General features: G+C 39.2%; 1 protein-coding gene and 1 long non-coding RNA gene across 9 annotated transcripts in view; one reads left to right on the top strand and one right to left on the bottom strand.

Annotated features, from left to right (window-relative positions):
- Nucleotides 1-20,634, bottom strand: part of LOC138739496 (periostin-like) — a 79,232-nt gene that overhangs the window by 2,185 nt on the left and 56,413 nt on the right. The window contains exons 16-22 of one of the 8 annotated variants that reach the window (XM_069891704.1): nt 19,897-19,942; nt 15,910-15,984; nt 14,041-14,121; nt 9,523-9,570; nt 8,085-8,171; nt 6,588-6,674; nt 6,146-6,187 (exon numbers count right to left, since the gene is read on the bottom strand). In XM_069891704.1, coding sequence (XP_069747805.1) covers nt 6,146-6,187; nt 6,588-6,674; nt 8,085-8,171; nt 9,523-9,570; nt 14,041-14,121; nt 15,910-15,984; nt 19,897-19,942 — 466 coding nt within the window. The remainder of the gene's footprint in view (nt 1-6,145; nt 6,188-6,587; nt 6,675-8,084; nt 8,172-9,522; nt 9,571-14,040; nt 14,122-15,909; nt 15,985-19,896; nt 19,943-20,634) is intronic. The other 7 variants (XM_069891706.1, XM_069891707.1, XM_069891708.1 and 4 more) reach the window with 7 other exon arrangements.
- On the top strand, nt 678-12,353 carry LOC138739497 (uncharacterized). The gene is made up of 3 exons (XR_011342292.1): nt 678-953; nt 5,053-5,179; nt 11,960-12,353. It is a non-coding gene; the product is annotated as an uncharacterized lncRNA (long non-coding RNA).

Here is a 20,634-nt window from a genome sequence, read left to right on the forward strand (position 1 = left end):
ATTATGCATGGGATAAAATGTATTAGGAATTGCCAAGAGACCATTAGTTAAAACTGATTGGTAGGGTAGGTAAGGATAACATTATAGTGACCACAGTCCAATCATTTAGAACTGGAGGGAGGGGGTGGAGAGGAGGGGCGGGGGGGGGGGGGGGGGGTTGGGGGATCATGATGGTTCCACATGTGAGATTTAATCAAAGATTTTCCATTATGCCAAACAATGCCAATTAGTACCATATCTTAATATTTCACTTTCAGATCCATGAACAATTTATCATCATTGAATTAATACAGACTTTGTAGACTTGACTTATTGAAATGTTAACCTCTCACTCACCACGTGTGAGTTGATCAAAGCATTAGTTACAATGTTAAATAGACACTATCTGTGGAGTTGCACAGCAGAGCAAAGGTTTCTTGACCACAGGAGAGCAGAGATCCCCAAAGGAAATTTGTTGTGTGGAGTTTAAAGATTTTTTTTTAAATAAAGGTTCCATTCATCAGGAAATACAAGATGTTGCTTCAAGCCATGTAAGAGGCTTGAAGCCAATTGGATCGGTACAGGTGGATCTGCACAGCAGAATGTGAGGGATTGTTCAGTGTCATCATAGCTTTTCCACCTGATTATTGACATTTATCTTTTGTGATCTGATCGCTCTGGACCCTGATCTTCAAACACTTTTCCTAAGACAACCTAAAAGCTGAACTAGTACAGTGAAAATAAAGCTGAGCTTCACATTTAATGTCTGCATTCACTGAGAGGTGGTCATCAAAATATATGTGGTCTTATTTCCCAGAGCCCCTACATGGATCCTTATTGACAGACGGTGGTGTACGAAGGGGCAGCTAGGTAGCACCTGTGTTGTGAGAAGTTTATATGGAAGGCCCATCCTCTTGCATGCTTCAGCAATGAATTGGAGGTCAGCCTCTTGGAATGTGCATTGAGAACTGCAGGTAATTCATTCCCATGATTGTGGTTTGTGTACCATCACACAGCGGGAAATGATTTTCTACTAGCAGCAAAATTACAGAAGAATGGCTCCAGTATCTCTATTGACACAAAGACTTGTAAAAGGTCGATAAAGGTCAAATAGAATAAAGCACAAAGCTGGAGAAACTCAGCAGGTCAAACAGTGTACTTTAGAGTGCAAAGATAAAGGTACATAACCAATGTTTCAGGCTTGAGCCCTTCATCAAAGTATGGAAAATGTCAGCAGGCATTGGAACAAAATGGGGAGGGGTAGGGAGAGGAGCACAGTCCCAATGACAGGAGTAATAAAGGGATAAGGGAGGGAGTGCCCTCCAGCAAGCAGAAGGAGGAGGGATGGATCTGTGAATAGAGAGGGAAGGGGATGGAGAGCTGAGGGAAAAGAAGACAAGGGTAAGGAGGAGGGAGGGAGAATGGAGAGCAAGTTAGTAGAAAATTAAGGTCAATGTTAATACCAACTGGTTGGAGAGTGCCCAGATGTAAAATCAAGTGTTATTCCTCCAATTTATGGGTGGCCTTGGTGGGATCATACATGAGACATGGATGGACATGCGAATATGGGAATGGAATGCAAAATTGAAATGGTTGGCATCTGGGAGGTCCCCATCACTGATACAGATAGAGCGAAGATGCTCACTGAAGCAATTTCCCAGTCTACATCCAGTCTCTGTGATGTAGAGAAGGCCACAAAGGGAGCACTGGATGCCATAGATATATAGTAGTCACATATGGTACTTGGTACTGCTCCCTGCATTACTTTTGGTGTTGAAACTTTGGCAAAGTTCATGTCTATTGTGGCTTTAGATTCACCCTGTAATTCAAGGGCAGCTTTTTCAACCACCAACATTGCCTTTCCAGAGTGACCTACCTGTAAAGGCTACAATGGGATTTGCCTTCTTTCTTGAAGAGGATACAAAGTTTGCATCATCACAGACTCTGGCATATAGAGTTGTGAACCTGCTTTGGGAGATGGATTTGTGATTGAAGTCACTCTCTACAAGTTTTAAAACTTCTTTGGCGATATGATAAGCTCCCAAAGAATTTTTGATTCACTTTAATTTGTGAGGGATGGCAGCAAGATTTTCTATGCTGTGGGATAGAGGAAAAGATGCTCCCTTCAAAGGTACTGATGTAGAACATTAGCAGCGATAATGATGGAAATGAGGAGATAATCACATTCATATTCAGGACTGAGTTTGGAAGCTCCTTGCAAAAAGCATTTCTGTGTCAAGGAGTTTATGTAGCCTATGCAGAAAATGCTTGTCTCTTCCACTGAGTTGTTAGATGAGGTTTGGTTATAGAGCAGGGATATTCCCCTGATAGCTGTCCCTTGCTTCTGATGTTTTCCAGACTCTGCTTCATGGCTTTTGGATTCTACGCTTCCTTATTACTTGGCTTTTGTCATGGCATTCATAATCAGGAAGTTCTCATTCTCCACAACAAACTACATGAAGTGGCAGGAAACCTTTCCAGTTATTTGAGGCAGTCTCTATGAGCTCCTAAGAGGAATCAGAGGTGCCTGTATTTGTCAAGAGCCAAACTAATAGGTAAATCTTAGTGCATGAGATGCCACTTTCTCCTCAGTAAAATAAAAGTTGATAAAATCATTTTGAGTGGGGATAATGCTCAAAAAGGATAATAAATGTAGCACTGAATGGGTGTTAATGGAAGACATCTGCTATGGCTGCTTTGAATGATCAATGGCAAGAATTAACATGACCTTAACATCCATGGATAGTGCAGTCCAAACATGAGAGCATAGCCAATGGTTTTCAGAAAGTCACATAATTCTGGGAAGACAGATTTGGAAAACCTGAACATACAAACGCAGTTCAGCAGAAAGGTCCAGGTGGGATGTGATGGTCTCTAAAGATGTTGAATCATCACAGATGGCCTTCTTTCTTCTTGTCCTGAGGGCCCTGAACCACCCACCATTATCAAAACAATAATTCAATGTTTCCAATAATGGAGAACTGTTAGAGGTGATGTAGCAGGCCGAGCGACTACACAAGTAAACGGGCCAACTCGCCACAACCTGTGGCTGGTCCAAGATGGTGCAGGCTCCCCTTCACTGCTGAGAAAGAGCCCGTGCCAGCACCACGTGCGGGCTAAGGAGCCCTCGTCTTCCGTGTAGTGGCCTGCAGGCTGGAGAGTGACACTGTGACGTGATGATGTCACTTCCAGAAGCGGCAGATGTGTCACCAGAAGTGGGTGGGCCAGCAAGGAGATGTGGCGAATTCAAACCAATAAAAATCATTCTTTGGTTCACCCTCATGCAGTGTGGGTGCCTCTTTACTTGGTAGTGCTGCTGCAGCAGTCGCAAGAGTGGTGACCCCAATGGTTCCAGCGTTTTGGAACCAGCATTGATCACATGACAATGCAGCAACCAGCTAAATTCATAATCGTGGTGCCTGCGACTAACGCATTGGGCGTACATCTCTCGCCATTCTAGGCAAGCCAGCCCAGGAACTGGCTACAGCTGGCTGAGTCACAGTTCCACATCAGGGGAATTGTTTCAGAGGACATCAAGTTCTGGTACGTCATCAGCACCCTGGACGTTGCCATAGCTGTCAGAGTAAGCTCCTTCATAGAAAACCCACCGATGGAACGCAAGTACGAGCAGTTCTGACATTTCCTTCTCGACACCCTAGAGGTCAGCCAGCATGAGTGTGCCATCAGAATCTTCAACATGCAGGGCGTGGGCGACAGAAACTCCTCCAAGCTAATGTACAAGATGGTGGCCCTGGCAGATGGGCACATAGACTGTTTCCTGTTCGAAGCCCCATTCCTCTCAAAACTACCAGTACACGTATACTTGGCAGTTTCGGGCATGGATTTCAGCGCCCCACACCTCGTAGCCAAGGAGGCAGACAGGCTGTTCCGCACACCACAGCAGAGCTCCCTCCACATGCAACCAGTCTACGTAATCAGCACCACCACCTCGTCCAGCCCACCAGCGGCACCTGTGGCACAGCAGCAATTCAAAGGGCATGTGGAGAAGAACAGCGAGTATTGTTTCTACCATTCCTGATGGAGCATCCTCTCACCGCCAAAACCAACACGGTGATGGGAAATAGGCAGGCCGGCTGCTGATAGAGGTTTTGGTGGTTGGCACACAGAAAGGCCTACTGTACCTTAGAGACCAGAGGACCAAGAAGGACTTCCTCGTCAAGACAGGTGTGGAGATTAGCCTCATCCTGCCCACGTACTTTGAGGTGAGGCACAACACCAAAGGCTTTCCCCTGCAAGTGACCAACAAGTCCTTCATTCCCAGCTACAGGACCCGCCTGGTTACCATCCATGTTGCAGACATCGCAGCTGTGGGCCAGACACTACTCAGAGTGGATTTCCTCTGGGCTCACGAACTGCTGGTGGGCATGACAAGATGCCGGTTAGTAAACACTTAGTTTGAATGAGATCGGACCACATCGGTTGCAGTGTGAAGCTTTCAACTCCAATTTACGTTTACATGGAGAGGGAAGTGGGCAATTTGCAAATAAATATGTCAATTAGAGTTCATCATTCTCCATAAAATATTATGGATGCTCCCATGGAGTTTGACTGGAAATGACTATCTTATCTGGAAATGCTATTTACTCTGGATTTTACAAATGCATCACACAGCACTGTTGCAGGCAACAATTTGGAAATGTAATCAAAATGCATACTGCTGTGAGAAAAAGGTAATCTCTAGCTCATTATGAAATCTATTTAATTTTAAAATTAACTTTTCTAAAACTAAAAGATTTTCTATTGTTATGTGCATAAGCAATGAGGAAAAAACATCAGCACATCGTCCTCTATTGCAAGAGGATTTGAATTCAAGAGTAAAGACATCATACTGCAATTATATAAGGTGCTGGGGAGACTGCACCTGGACTATTGTTCATGTCTGATATCCCTACCTAACCAATATACTTGCGATAGGAGTTGTGCAATAAAGGTTCATTAGACTTGCTCCTGGGATTAATGTTTATCCTATGAGGAGTGATTAAACAGATTGGATTTATGTCCTGAGTTTAGAAGAAGGAAACGTTTTTATTGAATTAATTAATATTTTATCAGCTTAACAGGGTAGTGCAAAAATGATGTTTCTTCTCGAGTGGGAGCCATTCAACCAGGAATTACAGTCTAAAATGGAGCAGCCATTGAAGTCTGAGGCAAGAAGAAATTTCTTCACCTGGAGGGTAGGGTAAGGAATTTTAGAATTCTCACCCAATGAGGCTATGAAGGCGCAGTGTTTAATTGTCTTCATGTCAGAGATTGATAGTTTTTGGGATGTTAATGGAATCAATAGATATAGGATTAGTTTAGGAAAGTGATGTTGATGTAAATCATCAGTTTATCGAATGGCAAAGCAGACATTAGGAGCCAAATGTTCTATTCCACACCAGCATTTCTATTTCAATTGTGATTGATTATCTGAGGCATGTACTGGTGGATTCTGGGCACATACTGAAATAAATTAGCAGTCGATGTGCTAAAGGGACTCATTGATAATGGCAGTATTCAACTTCTAAAATTCAGATCCACACACTACAAAGTGCAAAGAAAGGGGATGCATTTTTAAGCATCAAATTTCTGTCCATCCCCCAACAGATTTCTAAAAAAAATGTGATCTTTTATATTATTCGAAGCATTGAAACAGGCCATTGTTTCTTCTCTGGCAGGTCTCTCATCATTATTTTAAAAAAATCTACTCAGCATACCCTTCTATTCCTTTCTGCTTCACAAGTTTATCTTGCATCCTCTTAAAGGCATCTATTCACTTTACGTCAACCATTCTATAAGAGCGCAGGCTTCAGTATCAATTTCGTGGACCTAAATATTCTGAGGACAAATAACAAGTCACCATTGGGATACCAACCTCTTTGTGCTCTTGCCAAGATGAATTTATACTTCATAAGGCTTTTAGAGTGGATAAGGGGTTAAGGATGCGAAAATATTTGCAGAAAAATATACTCTTTAGATGCCACTACTATAAATTACTTTTCTAGAATGTAAATATTTCCATGATTTATTGACCTTACATTTCCATACATAGGCTGCTGTCAACTGCCACCTACATTATTTAACAGCATTTGCCACATTGCCTTAATCCTTCAGTTGCAATAGTCAATCCTATCACGCTTAGGATAAATAATCAAGTTTAGCATACCTGATATTCTTCTGTTAACATGACCAATTCTTCTTGGAGATTCTTTAACAAAATACATTCAAATATAAATTTAAATTGACATAAACAAAAAAAAGTCTGACTGATCCGTTGGGATCAGTAAAGAGAAAAGACAAATTGTGTGCCTCTATCATCAGATATTTCTTTCATATACTTAATATGGATAAACCTAAGTAGTTTGAGGCTATAAATATGTTACTTTATATATTCATTCTTTCTTACAAAAAATGTTTGGATTGATTAAGATAACAGTACAGTGAAAAGCTTCTGCGCCATTTTTGAATTATGCCAATTCTACGTGCAGCTTTCTTGAAAGTTTATAAGATCAGTGAAGAAACAAAAGAGATCAAATCACCATGTGGATAGACCCCAGTTATTAGTATCATAATGACTGTACCTCACAAATTGTCAGAGATGTCCTTACCTTCATGAATAATTCTGGTGACTTCTCTTTCATGTTCACGCAGTGGTTGACCCTCAATTGTAACTGTAGTTAATTTGGAAGATGAGCCTACAGAAGTTGCAATTATTGGCACAGGATTATCAACTGGAACATAATGCGATCTAATGTCGGAAGACATCACTTCCTTTTGAAAGGCGGTCAACTAAACAATGCTCGGCTAAACATGGGGCATATGCAGTTATTTAAGGCAGTCTTACAATTATTAAAAACACTAAATTGTACAGGTTCTGATCCCAGCTCTTCAGGAAAACTTGTAATTTCCTTTAATCAAATATGTTTAACAAGTATAAATATGTAAAATGGACTTTCCTTACAAAATTAATTTGATCATATGCATTTGAGTCATACATTAATTGTGTTTATGCCAAGCAAACGATGGTCATTTACATTTAGATTCTGTAAATATATTGAAATGTCAGTGATTGCCTTAAAAAAATTAGTAATACATTACAACATTCACGATTGCTGTTAACATGGTATAATGTATATATTGAAATTGCTCACAACCTTCAGCAACATTTTTCTTTTGTTGAGTTGCAGTAAATTACTTGCTAAACAATCTGAATTTGATGATTTTAACTAACATATTGTGTTATAAAATCAGATACTACTGTTTTAGATGTTTATATTTTTGGTTGATCATGTTTGCATCACAATATGTTCAGCACAATTAAGAGTCTCCTTCAAACATCAATGAATGAAAATGATTATTCACTGTTCAGAATGCAATAGTTTTGACTTTTACAGTAATTGTTAATGAGGAGTAGGAATGCAGGAAGGAGGTTTCCAATGGTCATGTATGAGCATCCAGATGTCCACTGTAAACAACTACAATTATTAACACAAATGGCTGTCTAGTCATATTATCAAAACATCCCAAGCTACATTTGACATGCATATCCAAGCTACGTTTGCAATGCATATCCAGTTTTTGTTGCAATACCCTTTGATTAATGGGCAGAAATGATTTGTTCATTTCTTCGAGCTCTTCAATATAAATATTTATTAGCTTCAGCCAGTTATGTTTGGGTTTATCAGTATCCAACATAAAATAACCTTGATAACAAAAAGAAAAAATTCATTCCCATGCATTACAAATTAACTGAACAAAAGAAGGTTTCCAATGAAAACAAGTATGGTAAATATGAAGAAATAAAACCTTGGATTGTTAATAAAGGTTAAGCAGAACTTCTGCTAGGCTACTTTTTTGACATCCAAAAATTAAAGATTTACACAAGCAATTCACTAAAATAGTTTTAAGAAGGATCTTCAAATGCTGCGTCTAGGTATTGAACATCCAGAGAAAAATAACTTTGATAGGAAACACAAAATGCTAATGTTAACTCTACATATAGGAATGCAAACAGGCAATTAGTCATCTGTATTTGCAACTAGGAAATGGAAATCCTATCATTCCATGCTTCAGGATGCAAACGTCAGAGCCACCAGCTCACTAACCTCCATGAAGGAGTTTTTGGATATCTTCATCCTCAAGTAATTTTGGATCACCCTCTATAATCCTGGTAACCTTGGTGTATTGTGTGCCTGACAAGATACATGTCAATGGTGAACCTTTATCATTTTCACTACTTCTACCACAGGAAGGGACACAAATGTTATATTCATACAGCATACTTGAACAGATACATTAAAAGTTACTTATTTTCATCTAAGCAATTGGTAGAGGAGTTTGAAAAAATATACAACATATACATGTGATAATATCAGAATAATTTGAGCAAACAAAATAATTGCTAAAATACTTGTTCTTCCTGTGACATTTATCTAACCATCAATCTGATGAACTGATAAAAGTAGACCGTCCTAACAGGGCTACAGTGTTAAGGGAGTAGATTTGGATTTGTCTTTCAAATTTAATTCAGATTCCAATAAAATTACTTAATTTAGAATCTTAATTGCTCCCAGAACAAAAAAGGGATTCATCCATGATCATTCTGCTTTGAACTGCGCGCCATAATCACTTTCCTCATTTCCAATCTCACTTTGAAAGGCACAATCTTTTTTGTTCCTCGATGAACAAGTCCAGTAATATGATCCTTCACAATAATGTGCCTTTTCCCCATTATTTCAATAACAAGGCAGTGATGTAAATAGTAGAATTCCATGGAATTCAGCGACACAGTCGCTGAACAAACAATAGTAACAAGAAAATAATAATACCTCGTATATGTACTTAAGTAGAATTTGAGTAAATTTTCACCTTTGATGGCTGAAAATGAAGAGACTCCAGCCATTTTATTTATAGTGGGAAATTAGGTTGGCAGGGCCAAGAGCAGAATCAGTTTTCCATTGTCAGAGACTGCTGAGGGTTAATATAATTGATAACGAAAACCCCATAAAAGTGTTGGCAAGCCAACATTCACATATTCACTTATTTTTGTTTTATGTTGGTCATTTCAAAAGTAAAATTCCAAGATGGAGCTATGATATAAATTCCATTTATTCAATCCAATTAAAATTATCCAAGACTATCGTCTTAGTTATTTATTGTTTTGTAACATTCCTTGAGATTTATAAGGAAATAAAGCAAGACTTTTAAGTGGATGCCCAGAAAATAGTTTAAAGTATGGACTCATTCTCTATCTAAAATGTCAATAGATATAAACCTCTTAAAAAAAAACTATCACAAGAAAGGCATCAGTTATTCCCAGCAGTTAAATACATCTAAATATCAGTATTTTTTTTTGTTCAATATGGAGGGAGGGCACCTCTACATTTAGGCAAAAATATCCAGGCCTTTTTGGATAGAATGTTGGGTGTGGCAGCAGGGAGGAAGGAAATTCTTATCAAAAACCCATAAGACAGTTGAAATTAGTCTTACCGTAAAACAAAAAATTGAAAAATAACTTAGGTATTTTTAAAGTAAACTACAGACCTCCTTCAATAAGTTTGGAGAGGGCCTCAGCATCAGCATCATTCACTCCTGAATTTACCACCGAGGGGAGAGACAGAAAACAATGATATTACATAAAGTCTCTGTCAAAACAATATCAATGCTCAGTGGGCCTGAAGGTGGTTGGCTCTCCTCATTCCCCAAGACCTATCTGCAGTCAACAGCTGGAATGACTCAATTGTTTCTACAGGACATGCAACAAATGTCAATAGCTTGCCAAACTAATTTTAATGATATGAAATGCAGTTTCCGTCTGGACATATCTATCATTTATCCCACGGATTTAAAAAAAAAATATTACTGTTCCAAAGCCCATGATGTCATTATGCTTCCTCTTCTCTGCTCTTGCAGTTTAAAAATACCTTCCTTGATTCAGTTCCTGTGGCATCTACCTACTTTATCACAGTATTACTCAAGCTTTCTCTCCTCTTAACATCCTATTATTTTATTAGTCTCTAACAAAATACCTCCATTCTTTTTTCTTCGTTATTGGGTCCTGCCTCTGCTCTCACTGGACTGATTTCTCAGCCTCTCCTTTGGAGTTATCATTCTCGTCTTACTTCCATCTGCTTTTTCATTGCCCATAGGCTCATTTGAAATCTCATAACATCTCTCAGAACTTGATCCCTCATTCACTCTCCCTATCTTTGTCAATGGCACTTATGGTGCACAAACAATGGAGTGTAATTGCTATTCCATTCTGGGTCCATTTTGCTCAATCCTCGGTCCTCAAATAACCACCTATATAATCTTCAACTGTTTTCCTCTATATTTGGTAGCAATAGTGGTTTTACCAATGCATGATATTCTTCGTTAAGGTTAAAATCAGTATGTATCCTATCAAATATGCGCAAATAATTAAATATTAAATAATTAGATTATGAAAAAGAGTTCAGCCCATATATTTACACTGAATATGATACCCAAATTAAATCAAAACTCTGCTGCTTGTACATGATACATATCCTTTTATTCCCTGCTTATTCAAGTTCATTTATCATCTGATTGTATGAGTGCAACCTGTTAAATAAAAACTTGCTCCGTACTTTGTTAAACCTACTCCCCTCCCCATCCCCTCCATTTTAAACCCATGGCATTCAGTAATTAAAGTATATGATACTTTTCATCCTGGTAAAAAGATTCTGCCTGATTTCCTATTATAATTATTCATTCTAATCATTAATAAAAATCTCATACACTTTAACACAACGGGAAAGTAAAACAATTATTCCATAGGTGTGGGAAAACTCTCTTGAAACATGAGTTCACGTCTTACTATATCACACGGAGAAGTAATACTGTAGTTTGTTATGAAGTCTGGAACTAAATAAAGCAGTTTAAATAACAATATCAGCAATAACATTCGACGGTTGTAAAATTCTAAAATTTCTCATGATGGAAATTCACCAGAGTGGCCTATTCAGATTCCAGGCCATCACACTTTCCTCTTGCCTCTGTAATGGTTCCATTAGCCACTCAGTCGTGAAAAATCTGCACGATGAAACCACAAAACACTAAAACTGGAGAGAAACCTTGGCATTGGCTAGAACTGGCACGATAAAGAACAAGAAGTTTATTGTTGAATTTTTGAAGGAGAGCCCAGGGGACCAAAACCAGTCTGCATTGAGGGGATGGAGGTGGAGAGGGTTAAGGCCTTCACATTCCAGGAAGCCAATATTTCAGACAATCTCTTGAAGAGCCAGCTCATCGAGGCAATTGTGAAAAAGGCACACGAACACCTCTACTTTCTAAGATGTCTGACAGGATTTGGCATCTTATCAAATCCTCTCCAAAACTTCTACAGGTGTACTGTGCAAAGTATCCTGACAGGTTGAATCACAGCTTGCTTTGGGAATTCGAATGCCCAGGAACACAGAAGGCTCCACAAAGCAATAAATTTTGCCAGGTCTTCACAGGCCAAGACCCCCAACTATTAAACTCATCTATGTGAAGCACTGCCCCAAGAAGGCTGTCAACATCACCCTGATCACAACCTCTTCTCACTAATACTTTCAGGCCGAAGGTACAGAATCCTGAAGAACAGCACCTCTAGCTTCTAGAATGGTTTCTTTCCAACAGCAATAAGGCTCTTGAACCTCTTTTTGTTACCCCAATCAGAGATGGCTCGAACACCACAGAAGGACTATGTGTGTGCACTATTGCAAGGACATTTTTCACACTAGAATAACTTTAAATATTTGCTATCTATCTATCTTTTAGTATGTTTTTCTTTCTAATTCATTTAAGAATGCAATTAGAGTTCTTTTTAACATTTGACTGCAGCAAGTAAGAACCTTTGTGCAGATGTACATTGAACAAAAAATTCATTATTATTAGCATTACATAGTTAAACTCTGAGCTGTACTGTTCATGAGTCCCAGATTCCAGCATTAAAATCTCGATGTTTTCTGTTTCACAGAGAGGACAGACTTATCACAAGGTGCAATGTAATGCCTTGGGAGAAAATCATTTGGCAATTCGTAATACAATTCCAAATCCTACAAAATTTCATATCAACAGATCTAACAAAGGGAAGAACATTTACTGATCATGATGTCCTGTCATCCTTCAGTTAATGAATTGGTGGACTTCCATGCACACTACTAGAAAGCAAAAAGTAGCAAGGGCACAGAACAGATTCACGGTAAGAAATGTCCAACACCAAGTTGGCTAAGTCACCAAGCTGACTTGGTCCTGTTTCTTGGTGCTGGAATAGCGGAGATAGGGGGTGAGAACCAAAATGAGTAAACTTTCTCATTCTCACCAGTGTGTGCTTATATGTGTGTGTGTGTGTGTGTGTGTGTGTGTGTGTGTGTGTGTGTGTGTGTGTGTGTGTGTGTGTGTGTGTGTGTGTGTGTGTGTGTGTGTGTGTGTGTGTGTGTGTGTGTGTGTGTGTGTGTGTGTGTGTGTGTGTGTGTGTGTGTGTGGAACCAACCTAATTCAATGAGGGAGCAGAAGCATTAACTCCTGTACCTAAAAACTAATGAAGTTCCTACAAAAACATGAATACAAACTAAGTAGGAGCTGCTGAATGTTATAGACAAACCTAAACCATCTCATTCACCATCAGTTAAGTCCTGAACTGTTCAGCAATGAAATGCCACAGACCACAAATGAAAAGCTTGAAGCACCGACATAGATGGTGAAGGCGAGCAACTGTGCAAAAAATAAAAGTCTGCAATTACTTTGAGACAGACAGAGGATCTGATTCATGTTTCTGTCTTCACTGAAGGAAGTCTTCAGATAAATGACTTCACAGAAAATGGCTTAGGCCACTTGAATACAACCGAGAACACAGATCCCAGATGCAGTTATCAAGCACAGAACTAGCTCTGCTTGGACAACTGCAACTTCTACATTTATCTGACTATTGTAGAAAATTGCTCATGTCTGTTCTGATCATAAAAAAAATGATCAAATTTAATCCAGCCTATTATTACCCAATATATCCTTCTTCTTCTGAAGCAAAGCGATGAAAGATATCAGTGACAGTTCAATGAAGGTTGAATTTGAAAGTAACACTAAAAGAGCCTGTGTATAATGGGAATCCAGAAAGCTTGTCTCACAGATTGGGGTCATGTACAGCCTGACGAAGGTAGTTGCGCAGGTTGATGCTTAACCTCAGGACAACGTTTCAGATATTCCTCAGGAGCCCCAATCACTTTCAACCGCTTCCTCAGTGAAGCCTCTTTCCTTCATAAAGTACAAGTTGGGATGTTAAGTGATGATGGCACCGTGTTCAAATCCATTCACAATTCCTCAGAAGATGAAGCAGCCCGTGGCCTCATGGAGAAAGACATGGATAAGATTCAGATGTGAGACAGCATGAGATCCCAAATGTGCACTCTATGAGGGCTAGGCAATGGCCATCTTTAACAAGAGGGAGTTTGATTACTACAGGATCGTCATCCCAGATCTTCCAGCAAGAATGTCTAGTAAGTCAACAATTTAACTTGATAGCCATTTAAATCCTGTGGTTACAGAAATGGGTGACAGGCCAGGCATTATGCAAGGAAGGATGGATCACCGCACACTCCCAAGCCTTTCTGTGATCTACAGGGCTGTTGGTGAGCAAGGATCCAATAAAGACTCACTGCCCAGAACAAAGTCATCTACTTGGTTGGGAGCTCATCTGTTATTCTCAACTTTCACCCACCAATTGAGCATCAAGCGTAGATTGTACCATTTATAAAAAGTACTGAAGAAACCTACCAAGACTGCTTCAACTGCACCCTCTACCAACTAGGCTGGCAGAAGAATGCCACCATTTACAAATGGCAAGAAGAAGCATGCTAGCCTGTCATTCTTGCATTGACATTGAGTGAATATCCTGGGGTTCCCTATTAAAATCATCTGGACAGTATCTTTATTACACGGACTGCAGTGATTCAAAAAAATAGTGGCTCACACAACTTACTCATTAGGATGGGCATTAAAAGCTAGCTTTGCCAGCAAACCCCATATCCCATGAGCAAAATTTTTAAAAGATAGTTAACTCACCGCTTTGAACGACCTTTGCACTAATTACTTTTATTTCTGGTTTAGTTGTAACAATTCTTGTAAATTCTGTGACCTTAGTTTCTGAGAAGCAAAGATATTTGTACTGTTATTTTACTAAATCCACGTCTTCACATTTAAGTCTAGCAAACATGGCACATCTTCACAATGAAAAGGAAATACTTTGTTGGGCTGGACATAACATCGAAAGCTAATTGAATGAGGAACCCCTGCTGTGATATCCAGCTTTTAATTCCACCTCACATTTCCACACAGATGTTTGTTTTTGGCCTCATCCAGTGCCAGGGTAAAGCCAAGCTCCAGCCTGAAAACCAGACATCATTTTTCACCTGTAGATCCTTCAGCCCAACCGCATGAACATTGAATTTTCCAATTTCTGTTAGCCCCCCCCCCATCTATTTCCTCCTATTCATCTCTCCTAATCCATTACAATATTCACTTATTTGCCTAACCCCACCTCCACCCTCTCCCAGGATTTCCACCTCTATCTGTCTCCGCCTTCGTGTGTCCAGTATCCTATTACCTCTTTGCCCCTCTTTGTCATTCCACCTTCCCCCCCCCCCACCTCCTTTTAATGCTTTCTCTTTCCACCTTGGTCTTGAAAAAGGATCCCAACCCAGATATTGATTTATTTCTGCCTGACCTGCTGAGTCCCTCCAACTTTTTTCTGTCTTCTGATACAAGCTGATGTGTTGATTTTACCTGAGAGGGCAACTACAATTATGGCTCCATCATTTACAATTTAGGATTGCCTCTTTTGCCAGATGGCATTTCAGCGGAAGAGATAATGAATCATTTTGCAATCAACCCGTCTCTCAAAGCTGCCACAGGTGTCAATTTCCTGTCATAAACCAATAATCCTGTTGGATGGCTGTCAAAAAATTATGATGACAACAAGGAAATACTTCAGGATCAGCGCCAAAGTGAAGTGGTTGATATGTTTTCCCAATTCTTTTGTCCCAGTGATGTCAGCCACGATTCTGGCAACAAACCAATTTGAGTTTCCAACTTCATTCAGTTGAACTTGAATAAATTTGAACTTTAAACAGAAGATTCGTTTTGATATTCAGAAGAGGCCATTTCGTTGAAAAGTCACCTTTACCTTCGGGTTAATGTTGCACAAACAATTTTACATTCCCATTCCCGTCGCAAATTACTAATGCTACGTGCAAATATTAGGAATTCATGTGCATGCTTCTCATGACTTCAGATCTATTAATCATTCCATATGCTTGGGAGGCCAATGATTTTGGGAGCTAGGTTCTTGCAGGTAGGAATAAGTGGGATCATTATTGTAAAATGAGTATTGCGAGTAAGAATAAAGGGTAGAGTATATTTGTTTACTTTGTTGTTATTGGAGAATGAGATGCCATAGCACAGGGTGCATGGCATCTTTCAAATATGAAAGTGGACAAGTGTTTGAAGCTGAGGTCGATACAGGGTTATGGAATAGTGCAGAAAGAAGAAATCAATTTTGGATTGCTCCATTAAGGAACATTCACAAAGAGGAAACACTTCTGTTTTCCAAATATTCATTACTCCATCCCTGGCAGGCAAAGGATAAACAATTATAAAATTATCCCTTGTGTTTAATAAAAAGTCAAATTCCTGCCAAGGCTTGAGATCTAGAGTAGATCCAGTAGTAAGTCAAGTCCATTATTTGGTATCCAGTTGAACCACAATGAACATCTAGTGCTCCCTAAGCATTTAAAAAAAAATAATTCACTTTCTTGCACATCCACAAAGCCTGTGCCCCATTGGCTTCAAGGGTAAAACAGGGAAAAGATTAGTGAAGAAACTGTTAGAAAAGAAAAGATGCTGCAAATATAATGCACGTGAGAGTGTATCTACCATACGGAATCACTCGAGTAATGGTTCCAACTTCTCTGGTAATATTTGGTTGAGAAATGAACTTGAAAATATGAGCTGAAAATGCAAGGATAATACGATTTAAAGGCAAACACCCTCAAGCAATAATACATTAATCGATCATTATTTACTCCAGTTTAACAAAAAGCTATTATTTACATAATTGAAGTAGGGATATGATTTTGACACAATTCAGGTATTTTGTAATAACACAGATATAACTCAATGACAAAATTGAACCTAAGGATCTGTTTCATTGCTATACAGAAATCCATTAAGAAATGATTTATTATGTAGAATGTTCCTCACACACAATTTCACCATGTCTTATTAGCTCGGCGATTTACTGAATACATGCTGATTCATCATAGATTTTTGTGAAACACTTACCATAAATTCTGGTGACATCATCTTCTTAATCATCTCCCATCATCAATCCCTTAATCTGGTCTTGTGCAACTCACCTACTATGTCTCTATAGGTTTCCTTTCCTCTTTCTTTTATCCTCAAGATCAGCCTTTGGCATATAGACAGGCTCTGAGAACAACTTGTTTCTTGACGTATTAGTACGTTGGGGCTCAGTCACCATAATACATGAAGTTCTTATTAGTTGATAACAATCTTTTTTCAAAACTACTTTTGACAGAACCAAGCATTAAACATTGTAAACTCACACGGTTCGCCTTTCATCCTGCATACTGTAATCTGTTAATGGGTGGTCACATAATTCAATTCTCAGGGAAGTTAATACACTTTTGAATATCAAATTATTTCCAACAATCAAATTATCTAGATTTGTACACACTGATTGTCCAATCATTTCTGACTTAACTGTCCAGATCTACTTAGCATGACAACATCGAACACTATAGCACAAACAATTGTGCCAAACAATTATTCTGCCTTGTTCCACTGACCTACACCCAGACCATATCCCTCTATACCCCTCCCATTTATCTACCTGTCCAAATTGAGGCTGCATTTAACAATTCAGCTGGCAGCTCATTGCACATTCCCACCACTCTCTGCATGTGCCCTTTAAACTTTTCCTCTTTCATCCTTAGATTTTATCTAACTTAACCTCAGTGATCTCTAACTTGCACTCATTTTTAAATCTGAAGTTTAGGTTCTCTTCAGATGAATTGAACAAGTAGTTTCCCTGCATTCCGAACAGATGTTTCTGGAGACATTACATTATTCCTATTTAATCTTGTATAATTGCAGTCAGTTTATTTCCACTTAATATCTCTTGCTAATCCTTTCAGTTTTGGAATGGAACACTTTTTTCTTTTTTGGCACAATGCCATTCATTTTCTAATCAGCAACAGGTGTTACTACCTTCTTCTAACAGAAGATGCAACTATTTGACAGGAAGAAAATTCAATCAGAGTTAAAAAGCGAAAAGTTATCTTTCCACTGATCTTACCATCAAAGAGCTTCTCAATCTCAATTGCACCTTTTTACCTATTTATGGTTTATGGTTGCTCACAGTAAGAGGCAGAACTATTCCCTGAACAAAACAAGTAAGATAATAGAATTGTGGCGCCCTTTGGAATTTAGTTCCAATCAGAACCAAATTTTGGAAGCAAAGTACAATATTAATAAGCTGCTAATTTGTGCATTCACTCCACGTAATCAGAAGTGAAATTTCTTTCATCTTCTAAGATTTTGCTCTTTTAGTTAAACTACTTTTCAACTTAACCTTTTACCAATTTTATCTACCATTTATGTCACTTCCACATCTTGTTTGCTCAACCTATGATCAGAAAAGCCCTCGGTCCTGATGGAATGCATCCCAGGGTACTAAATGACAGAAGTTATAGCAGACATAAACTTCTGTAGACTCTGGGCAGGTCCTGGGAGATTGGAATGCCCGAAACCCAACTCTGTTATTTAAAGGGGTAGATAAAAGGCAGGTAACTATAGCTTAATGTCTGTAAATGGCAAACTTTAAGCAATTATTAAGGAAAAAATAGCAAGGCATTTAGATAGAAATTATTCCATCAATGGATTCAGGAAGGGCAGGTCAAGCTCAAGTGACTTACTGGAGTTCTTTGAGGATAGAACCAGTGCCTTACCATTCAGACATGAGCTGATCCATTCTCCCGCTGTGCCCTAGTCATTGGCCTTCTGCCCAGAACGTTGATGTCCTAGCTAATCAAGAACCTATCAATATCTACCTTAAATATGCCCAAGGAATTGGCCTCCACAACTGCCTGTGGCAACAAATTCCATAGATTCACCACCCTCTGACTTAATAAATGTTTCTGCTTCTCTGTTCTCAGGGTCACTCTTCAATCCTGATATTGTGCCCTCTTGTCCAAGACACTCCCGCCATGGAAAACAACCTTTCATGCCTTTTAACAATCAAAATATTTCAATGATTTCCTCCTTCATTCTCCTAAATTCCAATGAGTAGAGCCCAAGAGCCATTAAATGTTCCTAATATGATAACCCTTTCATTCCTGGAATCATCCCTGTAAACCTCCTCTGAACCCTCTCTAACGTCAGCACATCCTTTCGTAAATGAGGAGCCCAAAATTGCTCACAATATTCCAAGTGAGGTTTCATCAGTGCCTTATAAAGCTTCAACATCACATCCCTGATCCTACCTTTGATTCCTCTTGAATTAAATGCCAGCAATAATGCAAAAGATAAATTGTCAGTTCAGGAGTTTATGGATTCCACAAGTACATTTGCTTTGGTCTTCTTCCAGGAGATGATTTTGTCCACGGTTAAACCCAAGGATAAGTGTTATTGCTAATCTCTTTATTCCATTTCTATGACAGGCATGTAAAGCCATGGAAAAACATAATGGTGTTAAAATGACATCTGTAGTCCAGGTTACACTCACATGCTTGACTGGACACCTGCAGTAACTACCAACACTCCAAAACAGGAAAAAGTTAGAAGCTACTATTAGACCCAAGAAACCGGGTAATAAAATAACTGGGTTCAATAGGAAAGAGAAAGGAACTGCTGTAGCATCCTTTGCTGCCATGGAGAGAACCCAGGATTATTACCACTGGTTCTTGGAACATATTACTACCTTCCCTCTGCTAGGGTGGTCATTCCAAAAGAAGACATGGTCATAGGTTACTATATATTATATTGTAGTCGACTGCTACAAAAAAATAACACACACTGGCAGTGTGGGAGGTTAAGCTCTGAGATTTATAGAGTCTGGAAAGGCTCCTTTTATACAGTTGGAATTCCCGCCGTTTGTTTGATTGGCTGGCATCAGCTGCATGAATAACAATAGAGGGCGGGAACATTATTGCATGTGTATACCCTTCTTCCCCAGCCTGTAACTGATCTGTTAGCTGGGCAGCTTGGCCAGGGTCATTTTAGGGCTGCTAGTCTTGTACTGCTCCAGCTTTCAACCGCGCCGGTTCGCTGTGTTAAGGGACATGTTATAGTGCGTTATGCTGTTGTTCACTATGGTGCGCGGCGCCATGTGCCGGCTTGATCTCTGATCCTCAGAATATCCACCACACACATTGCCAAACTGCCATTTTCATCATTGAACAAAGGGGAGGGGATTAGCAATTCCTGTGGGAGTGCAGTGAAGCGAAGTGGCAGGCCTCAATAACAATATTTTCCTTCATTCATTTTGATAGTCCTTCCCAATTATGACTGCCATCGTGCACCAGAACCTTTACCTCGGCAACTCTGAGAAATTGACAAGATCTAAATGTGGCATTTTTATTCTCAGATTCATTGGAATTCAAATACTTTGGTTTTAACTCACAAAGCCTTGAAGGCTTAAGAAACATAAAAAATAGAATGGTCAATTGCTAACTTCATCCTCTCATGCTTAGTATTATTTGCTGCATTTTACTTTGTTATAAACCATTATTTTTGTTTTCTAAATAATAACCATTAATTTCAAGAAAAACATAACAAAGAAAAAAGGAATCAATAACATTTCAAACTTTCAGAGTGAAGGGTAATACTTAAAGGACTTACTGATGATGGGCAGTTTGATTTCCGTGTAGGTATAGCCTGGTTTAAACTAAATTCAATGAAAAAACAAAAGAAACAAAAGGAGACTTTAGGTAATTTTGCTACATGTTAATAACTTCCAAGACCGCAGAGCCCACCTCACTGACAAAAGACAAAGGAGGAAAAACCCAACACCCAACCCCAACCAACCAATTTTCCCCTGCAACCGCTGCAACCGTGTCTGCCTGTCCCACATCGGACTTGTCAGCCACAAACGAGCCTGCAGCTGACGTGGACTTTTTACCCCCTCCATAAATCTTTGTCCGCGAAGCCAAGCCAAAGAAGAATAACTTCCAATTGAACAATTATAGAGCATACATTTTTCTGAAGTTGATTTTAAATAATTCTGAAATGTGGCCCAACAAGTCGATAAAAATAACCACATTTTGTGTTACCTAAGAGAGTATATTTCCTTGGAACATCTCTGCTGATAGCCAGCATTAAACAAACTGAAGCTCCCAGTTTGGGAAAGGAATTTCATAAAATTGTGCACGGTGTTTTGCTGTACTTTCTACAGTACCAATCCCAAGCCCAAAGTCACACAAACAAAATTGTACAATGGGGACGCTCTTGCTTTAAGAGTATTAAAAACTGACCCACCGATTTTATGGAGTAGAGCTGCTTTCTAGACAGGCAACCACCATTTCATTTGCATGCTAAGCTATCGTAAATGGGTCCCTGATTTTAAAGACCTCTACTCCG

Source organism: Narcine bancroftii, chromosome 7 (genome assembly GCF_036971445.1).
Source record: "Narcine bancroftii isolate sNarBan1 chromosome 7, sNarBan1.hap1, whole genome shotgun sequence".
In the NCBI taxonomy this organism is placed as follows: domain Eukaryota; kingdom Metazoa; phylum Chordata; class Chondrichthyes; order Torpediniformes; family Narcinidae; genus Narcine; species Narcine bancroftii.